At 42.5% G+C, this 18,771-nt stretch overlaps 1 protein-coding gene across 6 annotated transcripts in view; it reads right to left on the bottom strand.

Moving 5' to 3' along the window:
* ACAP2 (ArfGAP with coiled-coil, ankyrin repeat and PH domains 2) overlaps nucleotides 1–18,771 on the bottom strand; it is a 154,756-nt gene that overhangs the window by 47,700 nt on the left and 88,285 nt on the right. For 4 of the 6 annotated variants that reach the window (XM_038749263.1, XM_038749265.1, XM_038749266.1 and 1 more), the window contains exons 9-10: nucleotides 12,656–12,730; nucleotides 11,400–11,411 (exon numbers count right to left, since the gene is read on the bottom strand). In XM_038749263.1, the coding sequence (XP_038605191.1) occupies nucleotides 11,400–11,411; nucleotides 12,656–12,730 (87 nt within the window). The remainder of the gene's footprint in view (nucleotides 1–11,399; nucleotides 11,412–12,655; nucleotides 12,731–18,771) is intronic. The other 2 variants (XM_038749264.1, XM_038749267.1) reach the window with 1 other exon arrangement.

Genomic DNA, 18,771 nt, shown 5'->3' with positions numbered 1-18,771 from the left:
ATTCAGCCACAGTAAAGCAATCTAAAAGATTCTTCCACAAGATCTGTCGCCATAAATTTGCTTTCCATTTCACCCCAGTGCTGTCCTAAGATTCTTTTTTAAAACCCTGGACTCTTCTCCTCTTTCGATAAATGGAAGGGAGAGGTGAGAAAAAAATACAAACAGAAAAGAAATTTAGTCTGAAATTCATGATTGTACTGCTATTAAAATAACCTATAATATAATGGGGCCTCATTCCTAAAAACATGTCTCTTTAAAGTTTCTTTCTTTTATCCCCAGGAAGGAAAGCCATGGCCCTTTGCTTGCAATCTTTCCATGAACTTACTGCAGTTTATAAAATTACAAAAGCAAAAAATGAAAATCAATGATGAAAAAAGTGTGCAATTTCCATTTCAGCTACCTCAGCTCTAAATCTGGGTTGCTTGGGAGATCTGGAAAGCCTGGATCCTCTTTTTGACCACGGGGTGGGACAGCCTTGGAAGTGGGAGTTGGTTAGAAGCCTAATACTAGCTGAGAACGTTCCAGCTTTCCCAACATAATGGAACATGTCGCTTTTTAACACAAAAATTGCAAATGTGGTGTTCTTGGGAACTGATTTGCTGAAGCTGCCGAATAAATTATTCTGTCTTCAGGGTCTAACTCTCTTAGAGCAGATACATGTATTAGCAATACTATTTACTATGTGTTTACTGTGTGCAAAGTACTGAACATACATGTTATTAAGACTGTCAACAGGGAAATATTTGCATTTTCTTAAAAAATAAAAGAACCCACCTTATTGTCTTATTGTCTAGAAGTAGCATGGCCTAGTGGACAGAGCATGACCCAGGGAGTCAGAAGGACCTGGGTTCTAATCCCAGTTCTGCCACTTGTCTGCTGTGAAACTTTGGGCAAGTCACTTCATATCTCTGGGTCTCATCTGTCAAAATGGGGATTAAGACTGTGAGCCCCATGTGGGACAGGGACTATGTGTCCAACCCAATTTGCTTGCATTGATCCCAGTACCTAGTTCAGGGCCTGACACATAATAAGCATTTAAACACCATAAATATATACCTATATATACACCATTAGTAGTAGCAGTGATGGAGATAATGACACTGCATTGTACAACATGCTTAGAAAAGTACAACCGAAGTAAAACAAGCATTCCCCGCCTACGAGGAGCTCACAATCTAATGGGAGAGACAGAAATACGAAATTATTTACAAAGAGTGGAAGTGGTATGAAGAACAAGAGCCAGATACGTGGCAGAGTTAAGACTCCAGGATGAAGTATCAGAATAACTGCATGTTGGTCCATCCATATTTTGATATGTGTAGGCAGGCTAAGAGTGTGGCAGGGTTGACAAAGTAATATCTTCGAAGGAAAGAGGTGAACGGTGAGGGCTAGTGGAAGAGCAAGAACCCAGGAGGCAGAGGACCTGAGTTCTAATCCCAGTTCTGCCACTTGCCTGGTGTGTGACCTTGGACAAGTCACTTCACTCTACCTCAGTCACTTCATCTGTACAATGGGGATTAAGACTGTGAGGCCTATGTGGGACACAGACTCATGTTCAACGAGATTATCTTGGCGGTCGGGGAGAGGAAACACAGCATAAACTTTAAATCATTGCCTTTGCGGGTTGGGAAAAAGCTGCAAAAGTCTTTATTTCTTGGCCTCGAACACAAATTCCCACAGGAATACAATACACTCCCAAAAGGAGCTCTGAAATATATACAGAACAATTTGCGAATTTCTAGCTCATTTGCCACTGTAAACCTGATGAAAGGGAAGCGCTTTTCAAGACTCTTAAAATAATCCCAAAAGGGAGGACAGAATGGATTTACCATGGTCAAAAAGTATTTTAAAGGTATTTTTCAAGTCTGTGGAGTAAAGTAAAAACTGAGTCATGTTTCTGACTGAAAAAATGTAATTGTTCATAGTAAATCAAATTATTCTGCCCTAAATTAAAATGGCTGCGTTTTTATAGATTCGGTTTTGCATCATAATTTACATCCTGTGCATATCTCTAAAATCCACAAACCCAATGCCCACATTTTATTAAGCCATTTTCCTTCACATACCAAATGCAAATTGGAAAAGGAAAAGGATCGAGTGTTCCTCTGAAACATCAGTAAGTAGAAAAAGGCTTAACTCATAAGCAGAAACACTTGGAACGAATGAGCTAAAATCTTCCCATATCGTTCCTTCTTGCATATTTTTCAAGAATCATCTCCCCTGTCTGGTAATTTTTATTCTAAGAGGACGTTAAATCTTCTCTCTGACTTACCGGTTCCCAAACATAATGAAATCTGCTGAAGATTTGCATCTTGCAATTCCTTCTGAAAGCTGTATTTTCTTTACCGAAGAAAAGCGGGTCCTTCCCTCTCGATTCTATCTACCCATTCGAGAACCTTTTCGTGTCAGATTTTCCTCTCGGCTCATTAAGCCCTTCTGGACATCGCAACTGTCGGGCAAAGTGAAATGCTACCCATATCTTTGTTGCCCTGTATTAATGTAAACGATCCAAGCATTCTGTTGATAGCCTCCTACTGCTCCTGTTTCAGTTCGAACGGCAAACAGGGCTCTGACAGTGGCTGGGCCCCTTTAATTAAATACAGTGGCGCAGCCGATCTTATTAACTAAAATAATTTACCGTGCTCTTTCAGTTCAGACATCAGCGTGTGCTGGAAGAAGAAGACTCTTGGGCTTGGGTGGCCATTTAACAAAAACGTATCTGCCCATTTTTTTCCCCCGGCAAATCACCTACAGCTAGGTCAAAACACGGACAGGGGGTCACAAGAAAATTGAACGTGTCCACTGACTGTATTCATCAAACAAAATTCAATTCATCAACGAAAAAGGACTGCACAGCAGCAAGCAACTTGTGGTGGAACAGAAGAAAAGAGCCAAATAGAGCAACTTTTGTCTTTTGGCTTCAGAATAAAAACCAAGATGACCCAACAAATATCATGACTTGGGGGGAAAAATGTGAGTGACTCACTACAGGGAGTTAGGAAAAACAAACTGCTCTTTTCCAGAGTAACTTGCCGTTTACAAGAGTCATGTGGAAATTAAACTACCTTATGAAGTCTCCCTTACTGTTGCTTAGAACAACATTTGTCAGGGTGATTGGTAAACCTGTTTAGCATAAAAATCATTTAGTTTAGTAAGATCACAGTACTAGTATACCACGGAAGAATAATATTCTCTTTCTGCACTTCGATCCTCAGGGTTGGAATGAACTCTCTTAATATCCCTTCACTTTTCCCTCTATTAAACCAGACGAGAATTTATTTAAACCTTCCTTAAACCTGCTGATATTTTCTGCTAACACAATACCAAAGCAAGGTACTGTATCAGTAGGGTTTAAAGACCTATAATATACTAGTAAATAGTCATGAAAAGGATTTAACCTATTGCGGGGTGGCAAAATTAGAGTTTTTCAAAAGCTAAAATTATAGTGCGTGTTTTACACCACTTGAAGCCTCCTATGTGACCATGGGGAAGCAGCGGGGCTTAACGGATAGTGCACAGACCTGGATTCTTATCCCAGCTCTGCCACCAGTCTGCTGTGTGACCTTGGGCAAGTCACTTAACTTCTTGGTTCCTCAGTTATCACATCTGTAAAATGAGGACAAAGTCCAATGTGGGAAAAGGACTGTGTCCTAACTCGCATTTATCCCAGCACTTAACACGGTGCCTGGCACAGAGTAAGTGCTTAAATCCAAAAAATAAAAAATAAAAAAATTCACAACTTCTCTGTACTTCTGTTTCCTCACTCACAAAACGGGGATTCACTACTAGTCACTTCTTCGCCTGTGCATTCGGGACTATCTGTCCTGATTACCTTGTATCTTGCCCAGCACTTAGAACAGTGCTTGGCACATAGTAGGCACATGATAATAATAATAATGATAACGTTGGTATTTGTTAAGTGCTTACTATGTGCCAAGCACTGTGCTATGTGCTGGGATAGATACAAGGTTATTAGGTTGTCCCATTTGGAGCTCACAGTCTTGATCCGTTTTCCAGATGAGGGAACTGAGGCCCAGAGAAGTGAAGTGACTTGCCCAAAGTCACACAGCTGACAAGTGGTTGAGCCGGGATTAGAACCCATGACGTCTGACTCCCAAGCCCGGGCTCTTTCCACTAAGCCACGCTGCTTCTCAATATAATGTGCACGTAATCAACACCACTATTAAGTGGTGAAACAACTGATGTGGAAGGCTAGGCAGCTAAAGGGTACTTTCACATACCTGTCATCTCTGAAACTCGGAGTGACAAAAACCTGCTGGACTAAAACGGGGTCTCCCTTTCACTTTTCACTTTCAATCGTATTTACTGAGCGCTTACTGTGTGCAGAGCACTGTACTAAGCGCTTGGGAAGTACAAGTTGGAAACATATAGAGACGGTCCCTTACCAACAGCAGGCTCACAGTCTAGAAGGGGGAGACAGACAACAAAACATATTAACAAAATAAAATAAATAGAATAAATATGTACAAATAAAATAGAGTAATAAATACATACAAACGTATATACATGTACATGTAACATACATACATATATACATTTGCCAGCCGTGTGACTTTGGGCAAGTCACCTAACCTCTCTGGGCCTCAGTTCCCTCATCTGTAAAATGGGGAGTAAGACTGTGAGCCCCCCATGGGACAACCCGATCACCTTGTAACCTCCCCAGCGCTTAGAACAGTGCTTTGCACATAGTAAGCGCTTAATACATACCATTATTATTATTATTATACATATATACAGGTGCTGTGGGGAGGGGAAGGAGGTAAGGCCGTTCCTCTCCCCCTCGTCCCCTTCTCCATTCCCCCCGTCTTACCTCCTTCCCTTCCCTACAGCACCTGTATATATGTATATATGTTTGCACATATTTATTACTCTATTTATTTTACTTGTAAATATCTATTCTATTTCATTTTGTTAATATGTTTGGTTTTGTTTTCTGTCTCCCCCTTCTAGACTGTGAGCCCACTGTTGGGTAGGGACTGTCTCTATATGTTGCCAACTTGTACTTCCCAAGCGCTTAGTACAGTGCTCTGCACACAGTAAGTGCTCAATAAATACAATTGATTGATTGATTGATTGGATGGCCGAGCCTCAGTCCCTCCCATCCCATCCAGGATCCAGCCAGGTGTGTGCTCAGAAGCCGGGGGCAGGGAGCAAAGCACATGGCCAAAGGGAGACCGCGGGGGCCTTTGGTTTAGTACAGTTCTCCTTCGCCGCCTCAATGGGTCTTCTTCAAACAGCCAAACGGATAAATGGCCCGTCTGATTGTAGGATGACCCATTTCCTGAGCAGCAGAGTCAAGAACCTCATCCATTCCGCTGACCATCTCACACTGTACAACAGCCAGAGCCAAGAGTCACGCAGACTGAGATTCTTCATCAAAGGTCGGGCAAGTGCTAGGAGAGGGGAGTTGCCACTGTATGTGCTGGACGATGTATACGGCATTGGGACTGTCTCTATATGTTGCCAACTTGTACTTCCCAAGCGCTTAGTACAGTGCTCTGCGCACAGTAAGCGCTCAATAAATACGATTGATTGACTGATTGACGTCCTTATAGACTGTGAACCCGTTGTTGGGTAGGGACCATCTCTATATGTTGCCGACTTGTACTTCCCAAGCGCTTAGTACAGTGCTCTGCACACACTAAGCGCTCAATAAATACAACTGAATGAATGAAAGCAGCCTGGCCTAGCAGCATGGGCCTGGGTTCTAATCCGGGCACTGCCGCTTGTCTGCTGCGCGACCCTGTCAATCGTATTTCCTGGGTGCTTGCTGTGTGGGGGGCACTGTACTAAGCACTTGGGAAAGTACAACAACAGACACATTCCCTGCCCACCATGAGCTTACAGTCTAGAGTCAAGTCACTTCACTTCTCTGTGCCTCAGTTACCTCGTCTGTAAAGTCTGCGGGGCATGGACTATATCCAAGCTGATTACCTGGTATCTATGTGCTTGGCACATAGTATGCACTTAAAAAACACTGAAAAAAACTGCTATGGTAGCAAACAAGAAGTACATGGAAATCCTTGTAGTTGACCATTCTTAAATAAAAATATTGAGATCAGATTGAATTAAAAACTTCATAAGCACAATTGAGCAAGAAATGTTAACTGGAATTAAGAGTAAACGCTAAATTACTGTCAGTAGCACTGTGAGATGTCAACTCCCCTCAGTTGGTCTGGTTGAGTAATTCACTAGGAAGTCCAGCAGAGGTAAGGTTTTTGGGATGAGTTTAATTTTTCCTGGGAAATCACTTATTACAGAACCCTGAAATTGTTGGTTTTAAAGTGCAGTAGCAGCCTTCAAAACGCCAACAAAAACACAAAACGAAGAGCTTGCCGCTACATAGCGTGACTGTGTTTGCGCCAGCAAAATCACATGCAGTTTCAGGTCACCAAGGGAAACCCGACAGAGTGAAAGTAAAGAGAAAGGCAATTCATATCATCTGAGGGATAGTGCAGTTTCCAAACAATGGGTAAGCATATTAATCACATTTACTGAGTGCTCACCGTGTGCAGAGCACTGTACTAAGGGCTTGGGAGAGTACAATGTGACAGTAACACTGAAACATTCCCTGCCCACAAGGAGTTTATAGTCTATATAGAGCATACGTATATAATTCCCCAAGGAAACACTTCATAAAGCAACATGCCCTTGTGTACACAGCACAGGCCTGGGCGTCAGAAGGACCTGGGTTCTAATCCCACCTCTGCCAAACTTGCCCGCTGTTGTGACCTCGGGCAAGTCACTTTATTTCTCTGTGCCTCAGTTACCTCATCTGTAAAATGGGGATTAAGACTGGGAGCCCCATGTGGGACAGGGACTGCATCCAACCAGTTTAGCTTGTATCCACCCCGGCACTTCAACAGTGCTTGACACGCAGCACGGGTTAAATACGATCACCATCATCGTTATTACAAATAGGTTCAAGGAGGGGTTGAATAATCCACTTATAAGAAATGCATAATACGCTGGGGGAAAGAAACGGTTCAATCAATCAATCAATCAATCGTATTTACTGAGCGCTTACTGTGTGCAGAGCACTGTACTAAGCACTTGGGAAGTACAAGTTGGAAAAATATACAGTCCCTACCCAACAGTGGGCTCACAGGTTCAATTCAATTCAATCGTATTTACTGAGCGCTTACTGTGTGCAGAGCACTGTACTGAGCGCTTGGGAAGTACAAGTGGGCAACATATAGGTTTATAGGGGTGTTGGAAGACATATTCCCAACCAGAAAGATGGGAATAAGGGAGGACAATCGTCCTATTTATTCCTTTATGTGTCATCCTGTTGACACTATCAGAGACAGATTACTACTAGTGCACCTCCCAAGCACTTAGTATAGTGCGCTGAACACATCAGGCATTCAATAAGTGCCATTACCCCTACTACCCAATAATGGGATTCACATATTTTCTTTCTTGGAAAGAAAAAAACAGAGAGACATAAGAAAATCTACAGTAGTCCACAACGACTGGTCCAGCCTCCCTGCTTCCCCCTAGAATGAAGGCAAGAACCCCGACAGGCGCGAGAGAGAAGCAGCGTGGCTCCGTGGACAGAGCATGGGCTTTGGAGTCAGAGGTCATGGGTTCAAATCCAGGCTCTGCCAATTGTCAGCTGTGTGACTTTGGGCAAGTCACTTCACTTCTCTGGGCCTCAGTTCCCTCATCTGTAAAATGGGGATGGAGACTGTGAGCCCCCCGTGGGACAATCTGATCACCTTGTAACCTCCCCAGCACTTAGAACAGTGCTTTGCACATAGTAAGCGCTTAACAAATACCATTATGAGAGGAGCAGCGTGCCTCAGTGGAGAAGAGCATGGGCTTTGGAGTCAGAGGTCACGGGTTCGAATCCCGGCTCCGCCACATGTCTGCTGTGTGACCTTGGGCAAGTCACTTAACTTCTCTGACTTTCCCCCTCGTCCCCCTCTCCATCCCCCCATCTTACCTCCTTCCCTTCCCCACAGCACCTGTATATATGTATATATGGTTGTACATATTTATTACTCTATTTATTTATTTATTTATTTATTTTACTTGTGCATTTCTATCCTATTTATTTTATTTTGTTGGTATGTTTGGTTCTGTTCTCTGTCTCCCCCTTTTAGACTGTGAGCCCACTGTTGGGTAGGGACTGTCTCTATGTGTTGCCAATTTGTACTTCCCAAGCGCTTAGTACAGTGCTCTGCACATAGTAAGCGCTCAATAAATACGATTGATTCTCTGAGCCTCAGTTACCTCATCTGCAAAATGGGGATTAAGACTGTGAGCCCCATGTGGGACCACTTGATCACCTTGACCCCCAGCACTTAGAACAGTGCTCTGCACATAGTAAGTGCTTAACAAATGCTATTATTACTATTAATAATAATAATATTACTACTATTATTATTGATAATAGTATTATATTATTACTATTATAATTATCAATAATATTATTAATATTATAATAATAATAATTGTTATTATTAATTATTATTGATGATGTTATTATTAATAATATGTCCACCAGGCCTGGGTCCCTACAGCTACTTAATGCCCATTCAGCCGAACTTCCTCCTGACAACTCTGGGTGGAAATCGACTTAAGAACTGGTCAAAACACCAGGGAAGCTGTGGTTGGAGCCAAGAGGACTGCGAAAGATTCCCTTCTCCAAGAACTGGGCACAGCCACTCTGTTATCACTGTTATCTTGGGTTGCTGATTTTGTAACTTTGTGTTGTTCTGTTCTCCACTATCTGTCTGCTGACCCCACTCCGGTTGTAAGCTGAAACTGTGTTTATTCTGGTTAGACTGGTGTGTCTATAGGGTTTACCCTGTAATTATCCCAGCACACGTAGCAGGGTGTTTCACACAGAAACAACTTGGCTCATTATTACTAATCCTATTACACCTCCAATTCAGTGGGTTAAAGGAGCAAAAATTGATCAAGAAAATTTAAGTGGGAATAACGTGTGAAGTCCCTACTTTCCTCACCTCACCCCAAAATCTAAGGGAAGAAGCACCCTTAATTTAAAATAATTCGGGGGCTGCTAGGTTTATGCAAAAAGCATTCATGGTTTAACAGCTCTAACGGGATTTGGCCGTTATCAAATCAATTGTATATAGTGAGCACTTACGGTGTGCAGAGCACTGTACTAAGCACTTGGGAGACTATAATATATATTATATCAATATAATGGCAGGCATTCCCTGCCCACAACGAGCTGCAGTCTAGAATTTCACCCGGTTGCCTGGGAGGAATTCACTGAAGAATACTCAATACAAAACAAGACTTCTCTAACATTTGCTACATAACTTCTACACTGTCCTCCTGTTTTTTTTTCCTTTATATTTATTCCTTAGATCAATGCAAAGACCTATTTTATTGAAAAGTTTTATCCAACTCACTTTTTAGATTTCAAGCGTTTCATAAGTTAGAGGATTCTCCTTTCGTTTTTTAATTACCTTCAGCATGTTTCCCAATACTAGAGTCAATTTAAGGTACGAAGGAGTGGGTAAGGAATATTAAAAATATAAAGGACAGAATATTTGCTGACAGTACCTTCAGAAAGTACGGAAGAAAAGGGTAGTTGAGGATAGTTTATTGGGGACCAAAGAGCTTAACAGATCTATGGTATACTGATTAGACGCTCTAAAGAAATTTTACCTACCTATAAAGGATCTGGGCAGAGAACAGGGGTCAGCGGAGAGAAAATATCTCTATCTGGATATCTATCTGAATCTAGGTAGACATCACCGCACAAGTGGAAAGATATTACCTTCTAAAAATGCCACAAATGTGCAACTGAATACCGGGCTAACTAGGACTTAGTTGTGAAAAAAAAAATGTATTATTGCATTCTTGTACATTGATCACTATTAGGTCATTTGTAGTGTACTTTAAAGAGCTATGATTATAGTGTCTACACTCCAATTATTCAAATATTAATTGTTTCAAGGCCAAGTGATCTCACATAGCAACACATTCTTCAAGACTGAAACTGTTAATTATTCTCATTTTCAAATGAAATCACTCTCTATTGAACAATGTTTCCCTGTTTCCCCTAGCCTACAGGTCACAAGACCAAAATTTTATTCATTCAATCATATCTGAATACGATTGAATACGATTCATTCAATCATATTTGAATACGATTGAATACGAATACATCAATAAATACGATTGATGATTTAGGGAGAGCTTACTTGTTTGCAGAGCACTGTACTAAGCGCTTTAGAAAATACAATACAGCAATAAAGTGAGATAATCCCTGCCCACAATGAGCTCTCAGGTTAGAGGGGGGGAAAATTTGTTTTTATTTTTCATGTTTATGGTATTTATTAATGCGCTTACTACATGCCAGGCACTGTAATAAATGTTGGAGTAGATAGAAGCTCATCAGGTTGGACGCAGTCCTTGTCTCACATGGGGCTCACAGTCCTGATTCTCACAGATGAGGTAGCTAAGCCACTGAGAAGTTAAGCGACTTGCCCGAGGTCACACAGAAGACAAGCGGCAGAGACAGGATTAGAACCCAGGTCCTTCTGATTTCCAGGCCCGTGTTCTCTCCAGATTGTCACTAAATCCTTAAAGAATAGGATTAATTCATCCCCAGATTCCTTAATCTAAGGACTGTAACAGAGTACAATAGAAATCAGGGACCCGGGGTAGCTTAATGTGCCGATAGAAAGAACCTAGAAACTGAAAAATATTTCTCTACTGTAGGCACGTTTCTTGTTTGTTCCTAAAATGCACTCTTCTGAACAAAACCTAAGAGATGACATTCTGAAACCTGGGCCACGGGTTCAAATAACCACACACGCTGCAAACTGTAAGCAAAATAAGAGCCGATACCATTTCCTAAAGGTCACTTCTGGATTAATGTCAAAAAGTACATTGTTTTTCAAGTGCAACTTATATTTTTGTTCTGGAATAACACTGAACAGGGTTACTGTAGAATGACATCTGGTATCAAGAAAGCAATTCACTTCACATTTATAAAGAATAGATTAAAAAGCCGAGGGGCTATTTTGATAGTGCCACAACTAATATTACCACTTCCATAAAGGTATAATAATAATAATAATAATGGCATTTGTTAAGCGCTTACTATGTGCCGAGCACGGTTCTAAGCCCTGGGGATGATACAACTTCAGCAGGTTGTCCCACGTGAGGCTCCCAGTCTTCATCCCCATTTTACAGATGAGGTAACTGAGGCACAGAGAAGTCAAGTGACTTGCCCGAAGTTGCACAGCTGATCAGTGGCAGAGCCGGGATTAGAACCCACGACCTCTGACTCCCAAGCCCGGGCTCTTTCCACTGAGCCACGCCTCATTTCACTAATAATTATTTTTAAAGTATTCTTAACTTCTTAGTTTACTGAAAATATAGTTTACCTGTAATGCAGCCTTGCGGTTAGCATTTAAAGAAAAAAACAGAATGAACATGTGTAATGAGCAAGCAGAACTCTGATTTTCAAGGGAAAACAACTATTCTTAGTCAAAGACAAATTCTTGTTCTAACTCGTCACCAAATTACTCTTCTTATTTAACAGTCTGTGTGTTCATTTTGGAACTTTCTACACAGCATGTCCATTCCTGTAACTGTAATCAAACCAGACCATTAGCTTTTCAGAGTACATTAAGTTAGAGAGGCGAACACTATTTAAGCAAAATTTTCCCTCAAAAAAAGTTTCCATAGTATTTATTGAATTGTGTATATACTCCATCATAGTGGATATTCTTTAACACCACCCTGAAATATCGGACACACTTTTTGGGTACAATTTTTCTAAACCCCAAAATCCTACAAGGCCCCCTAATTGAATTTTTTCATCCAAATGAAATGTAATTTCAGTATTATTTCTATATAGCATTTCAATTCTGGCAGCAACTGGATCATTCTGACTGCAATCACTGACTTCTTGGCAGGCCCCAGGAAGAGACTGCCTGTCCAAGATGCACTTTGTTACTTCTTTAGGCATAATGATACAAACAGATGCAGAAGTCCAGAGGAATGAAGCAGAAATGAATACCGAAACATATTCCCCTCTCCAAAGTTCATCTTTTAACTTAAATTCTATTCATCCTTATTTCAAAGCAGATTTCTCATCTGAAAAATGGTTTTCTATCGCTTCTGCATCACTCATGTTGTAAATGGATTACGCCCAGAGAAGTCCCTTGAAAGAATACTTTTCAGCCCTTGCTTCCCTGCAAGTTTAATAAGGTCAGGTTTCAGCAGGATTTCTTTAGCTGCTTTCTGAAATACGAAGAGCTTCCAAACCCACAATGGCAAGCTCATTTTCTGGCCCTGACTCTCCAAGACAAAGAAAAAAATCCCGATGGCATCACGATGCTCTGAGCAACTGAATCCAGTGTGAAGTTTGAGAGATGGATTCTGTGCTGTTGATATTTAAATGTGGCCGGTTACAGACTACAATGAAAGCAACAATGGGAAATAACCCCCTAACGGAGTTTAGCTTTTGCACGGTAGTACAATTCCAGCAGCCAGGGGTTGCTTTCTTACATTCATGATCGATTTCACGGCAAAGGCCTACAGCTATCCAGGCATCTTCAAAGGAAGAATGCTCAGATACCAAGAGGATACTAAACCGTAGTGCAAAATGCGGATAATCCTTTTTTCTCCCCAGTACCTTCTGTTGGATGGTGGAATGCTTCTGCTCCATATCTCTCTTCTCCTTTGCTGCATCCACGGCCAGTTGATCCAGCTAAAAGAAAAAGAACATTCTTAGCCTTTCTACGTATTGAAAGAAAATGTACTGCATTAAAGAGTTCGGTTTATAAAATCGAATTGCGGTATCACTTCACTGAAATCACAGAGGCTTAACCTCACAGGTGAAGTCCTGGTTTGACTCACTTTGCACCCATTCAAGCTAGAGGACAGATTCTTCTGATATGAAAACCCAAATAAAAGAGCCAGTTCCTCTAAGATCTAAGGAGGCCATTTTCCAAGAACAGGGATGTGTGACAGGGGCCATTAAAGTGCACCACACGGATGACACCTGCAGCCTCAGAACAACAACATGACTCCTGTATATATGTATGTACATATTTATTACTCTATTTATTTTACTTGTACATATCTATTCTATTTATTTTATTTTGTTAGTATGTTTGGTTTTGTTCTCTGTCTCCCCCTTTTAGCCTGTGAGCCCACTGTTGGGTAGGGACTGTCTCTATATGTTGCCACTTTGTAATTCCCAAGCGCTTAGTACACTGCTCTGCACACAGTAAGCGCTCAATAAAGACGATTGATGATGACGATTGATGATGACTCATTCTGTGGTAGAAGTTCTAGTGGCCCCTCAACAAATGTCGCATCAGCAGCTAGATTCAGGGATGTTATCCTCTAGAATAGAGGGACTTCACACGAGTGATCAACTCGTACATTGCTTGAAAAAATAACAGACGAGGCCAAGTCGGTGATTTCTCAATCCCGAAACTTCTTTATTTGGGCTATAACCAAATCTAAAAGGCAAGTAAAACTCACCCTCCCTAAAAATCACTGGCTAAAGAGCGATAAAACCAGTGAACATTTCTTGGGTGAAAAATTTCAAGATTATTGCTTTAACACTGTAATTCTTAAAATCTCTTAAAAATCTCCAGGTCTGGTCCCAATCAGGTTCACCATGCTTTTATCATTTGTGGTCATAGCAAAATTTGTATGGGCGTTACATCCGTATATAAATGTTAGTAGACATCCATCTTCCCAACATTTCTTCTTGGCTTTCCTTCTCTTTTTTCTAAAAATATTACGACATTTTTGCACAGTTACTTGCATAAACGTATGTACAAGGTGACGGGGGATGGGCATACACAAACACACATGTACATACATGCAGGCATACGTTTTGATTACAGCTTATTTTGGCATGCATTTGCTTGGCTACCTGCCGATTGTCAATGAAAGAGGAACATTCCACCTATATAGAAATAGATGGTGAATGTGTATCAGGTATATATGGATATTTGGGTGTATATAGTTGTGTGGGGTATATAAAATGAACACACAGACTGTTAAATAAGAAGAGTAATTTGGTGACGAGTTAGAACAAGAATTTGTCTTTGACTAAGAATAATTGTTTTCCCTTGAAAATCAGAATTCTGCTTGCTCATTACACATGCTCATTGTATTTTTTCCTTTAAATGCTAACCGCAAGGCTGCATTATAGGTAAACTATATTTTCAGTAAACTAAGAAGTTAAGAATACTTTAAAAATAATTATTAGTGAAATGAGGCGTGGCTCAGTGGAAAGAGCCCGGGCTTGGGAGTCAGAGGTCATGGGTTCTAATCCCGGCTCCGCCACCGATCAGCTGTGCAACTTCGGGCAAGTCACTTGACTTCTCTGTGCCTCAGTTACCCCATCTGTAAAATGGGGACTGTGAGCCCCACGTGGGACAACCTGCTGAAGTTGTATCATCCCCAGGGCTTAGAACAGTGCTCGGCACATAGTAAGCGCTTAACAAATGCCATTATTATTATTATTATTATATGGGAGATAAGGGTGTTCATTCAATCACATTTATTGAGCACTTCCTGTGTGCACAAGCACTATACTAAGTACTTGGGAGAGTATAATATAACAACACATTGCCAGTCCACAATGACCTTACAGGCTAGAGGGAGTGGGTGTGTGTGTGTGTTTTTGTGTGTGTGTTTTGGGGTGGGGGGAGAGGAGGGGAGGTGGAGGGAATGTATGTGAACGTTTGGAGACGAAGGAATGGATTGATGGCAAGGCAAGGATGGGGGAGAAGAATGTGTGACCATGATTATGTGGCTGCTGTTGGTTCTTTCACACCACTGGAAATGTCACTTCCTTTTCATGGCAGGTGCCGGCATATGTGGGGTAAAAGTTGCCGTGCCTAGCCCCTCGGTGGAACCCGTTTCCTGGCAGGCGGTTGCTAGGATGGCACGTGACCATAACAACCACCTCAGGGCAGCTGCCATGGATAGGAAGCAAATGGCAGATCAGTGAAGCTGATCCATGCCAAGCACATCCGTCCTAACAAGTCAGGTTGCAGAGAGCTTTTTAAAGTAATAATAAATAATGATGGTATTTGTTAAGCGCTTACTATGTGCAAAGCACTGTTCTAAGCGCTGGGGGGGATACAAGGTGATCAGGTTGTCCCACAGGGGGCCCACAGTCTTAATCCCCATTTTACAGATGAGGTCACTGAGGCCCAGAGAAGTGACTTGCCCAAAGTCACACAGCTGACAATTGCAGGAGCAGGATTTGAACCTCTGACCTCTGACTCCAAGGAAAGGAAGGTACCGTTTCCTTGCCAGGGACGGCTGTGTGAGGCGGCACCCCCGAAGACGATTCCTTATGAATGTGAAGGGTATCATCTATCGCTGTTGGGACCATGAAATATGATCCACCCTGGGCTTCACTGACACTTAGTACAGTGCTCTGCACACAGTAAGTGCTCAATAAATGCGACGGAATGAATGAATGACACTGTCCTCTCCTGGTTCTCCTCCTCTCTCTCGGGCTACACCTCTCAATCTCATTCATAGGCTCTTCATCTGTCTCCCTCTAACACTGGAGGTCCCTCAAAGCTCAGTTCTGGATCCCCTTCTATTCTCCATTTTCTCTCTCTCTTGCTCCCATGGTTTCCTCCAGACTGTGAGCTCATCGTGGGCAGGGACTGTCCCTTTTTATTGTTATATTATACTTTCCCAAGTGCTTAGTACAGTGCTCTGCCCACAGTAAGCACTTAATACGACTGAATGAATGAATGCAATACCAACTCTATGCAGATGATTCCCAAGTCTACCTCTCCAGTCCTGATCTCTCTCCTCTTGTGCAGTTTGAAACTCCCTCCTGTCTTCAGGACATCCCTATTTGAATGGCCCACCAACACCTCAAATTTAACATGTACAAAACAGCATTCATCTTCCCACCCAAGCCCTGTCCTCCCCCCATCTTTCCCACCACCATAGACACCACCACTATCCTCCAAGTCTTCCAAACCCAAAAGCTTAGCATGGTAAACTCAACTTTCTCTGTCAGCCCACTTATTTAAAGTCACCAAATCCTGTCAGTTCTACCTTCACAACATCTCGAAAACCTACTGTTACCGCTCCACCCAAATTACTGCCACGCTGACCAGATATGCATCATATCCCCCTCGACTACTTTAAATTCCTTGCAGTCTCTTGTCTTCGGTATCTTCCCTCGCCAGTCAACACTTCAGTCTACTGACAATCATTTTTATAAATATAAAAAAAATCAGTCCATATTTCCCCACTCCTCAAAGACCTCTATTGATTGCCCATCTATCTCCGTATCAAACATAAACTCTTTACCACTGACTTTAATTCACTGACTCAATTTGCCCTCTCCTATCTTACCTCACTGATTTCCAAACAACCTACTCACTAAAACTCAATCTCCTCTTCCCGGCCCCGGGCCTCCTTTTGTCCTGGGAATCCCTCCCCCTTTCATAAACAACAGACTACCTCCCTACCCACTTTCCAACCCCCATTAAAATCACATTTCCATGAGGCCTTTCCCAACTAATCTAATCCCTCATTTCCCCTTGTTCTCCCTTCTGCACTGCCTATACACTTGAGAAGCAGCGTGCCTCAGTGGAAAGAGCAGGGGCTTTGGAGTCAGACATCATGGGTTCAAATCCCGGCTCCTCCAATTGTCAGCTGTGTGACTTCGGGCAAGTCACTTCACTTCTCTGGGCCTCAGTTACCTCATCGGTAAAATGGGGATTAAGACTGTGAGCTCCCCATGGGATGTCACCTGATCACCTTGTAACCTCCCCAGTGCTCAGAACAGTGCTTTGCACATAGTAAGCACTTAATAAATGCCATTATCATGAGAAGCAGCATGGCTTAGTGGAAAGAGCATGGGTTTAGGAGTCAGAGGTCATGGGTTCTAATCCTGGCTCCACCACTTGTCAGCTGTGTGACTTTGGGCAAGTCACAACTTCTCTGGGCCTCAGTTCCCTCCTCTGTAAAATGGGGATTAAGACTGCGAGCCCCACGTGGGACAACCTGATTACCCTGTATCTATCCCAGCGCTTAGAACAGTGCTCGGCACATAGTAAGCACTTAACAAATACCAACATTATTACTATTATCTGATCTGTATCTTTTAAGCACTTGACATTCATCCTCAGACCCACAACACTTATGTACACATCCGTGGTTTATTTTCATTCATTCGTTCAATTGTATTTATTGAGCGCTTACTGTGTGCAGAGCACCGTACTAAGTGCTTGATGTCGGGCCCCCTCTCTGGATTATAAATTCCTTGTGGGCAGGGAATGCGTCTACCAACTGTATTGTTTTCCCAAGCATTTAGCACAGTGCTCTGCACCCAGTAAGTTGCTAAAAATGACCGACTGATTGACTGGATGTCCATGCAATTAGAAATAATCAGGACCCACCCAAACATTGCTACTCTGGGGTCTCTAATGTGCTCCCCTGTCTTTCATGACCTCTTTCAGTCCTCTTGCGCCGGCTGCTGTCCTGTTGTACCCCTTTCTCCTCCACCACCGTCAGACTTTGTTCCCCAGGGGTGGCTTTGTACTCTCCTGTCCCTTAGCTTTTGAACTGGCTCCGGGGATTCTGAGTCTGGCCCTCTGGCCTGCTCAATTTCAACTCCTCTCTCCTCACTCTTCTTCCTTCCTTCCTTCCTCCTCCCTCCATTCATCCACCCACCCATGGCCTCTTCTCCTCCCTCCCGCCAATTAAGCTTGTTGGGGGCCAGGGAACGTGTTTTGTGGGCAGGAAATGTGCATACCAGCTCTGTTATATTTTATCTCCCAAATGCTTAATACGGTGCTCTGCACACAGTAAACGCTCTTTAAATGTGATTGATTGATTGCTTGCCTGCTATATGCAGAGCATTGTTCAAAGCATATGGAAGAAACCTGTCCACAGGTTTTGTTTTGTTGTCTGTCTCCCCCTTCTAGACTGTGAGCCCGTTGTTGGTTAGGGGCCGTCTCTATATGTTGCCAACTTGTACTTCCCAAGTGCTTAGTACAGTGCTCTGCACACAGTAAGCGCTCAATACAACTGAATGAATGAATGAATGCCAACTCGGCTGAACTGTACTCCCCTAAGCACTCAGTACAGTGCTCTGCACTCCATAAAGCCACTGATGATGATGAACAACGGTATTTATGGAGTGTTTCGTGAGTACAGCAGTGTACTAACCACCCTCTACCCACTGCCTCCTCCTCTGCTTCTGCTCCCCTCGTAGGGTGCAGGCTTTCTAGCCAATTCATCATTAAGAGTAATAATAATAACTGTGGTACTTGTTAAGCACTTACTAGGTGCCAGGCACTGTTCTAAGCGCTGGGGATAAATACGAGCAAATTGGGTCGGACACAGATCCAGTCCCACGTCAGGCTCACAGTCTTCCCCATTTTACAGAGGGGGTAACTGAGGTACAGAGAAGGGTAGTGACTTGCCCAAGGTTACCCAGCAGACATGTGGCAGAGGCAGGATTAGAACCCATGACCTTCTGATTCCCAGGCCCGTGCTCTAGCCACTAAGCCATTATGTCTCTACTCACCAGAAGTCTCCCTAAGCTAATGAATTTGGTGGTCACCAAAGACAATACCCCGGGTCTCTAGTTCATTAGATAATGTTCAGACCACACATCAATGGCATCTGAGTTTCCTTCATTAAATCTGAAGGACAGAACTTACTTTTCCAAGAGTTCACTTTGGAACTGGACTCGTCATTTCACTGGTACCTTTCCTGCCATATATTCCTGAAACACAA

The sequence above is a fragment of the Tachyglossus aculeatus genome, chromosome 7 (assembly GCF_015852505.1).
Source record: "Tachyglossus aculeatus isolate mTacAcu1 chromosome 7, mTacAcu1.pri, whole genome shotgun sequence".
Classification (NCBI taxonomy): domain Eukaryota; kingdom Metazoa; phylum Chordata; class Mammalia; order Monotremata; family Tachyglossidae; genus Tachyglossus; species Tachyglossus aculeatus.
Note: the sequence above shows the minus strand (reverse complement) of the source record. Positions and strands in the feature narration are given on the sequence as shown.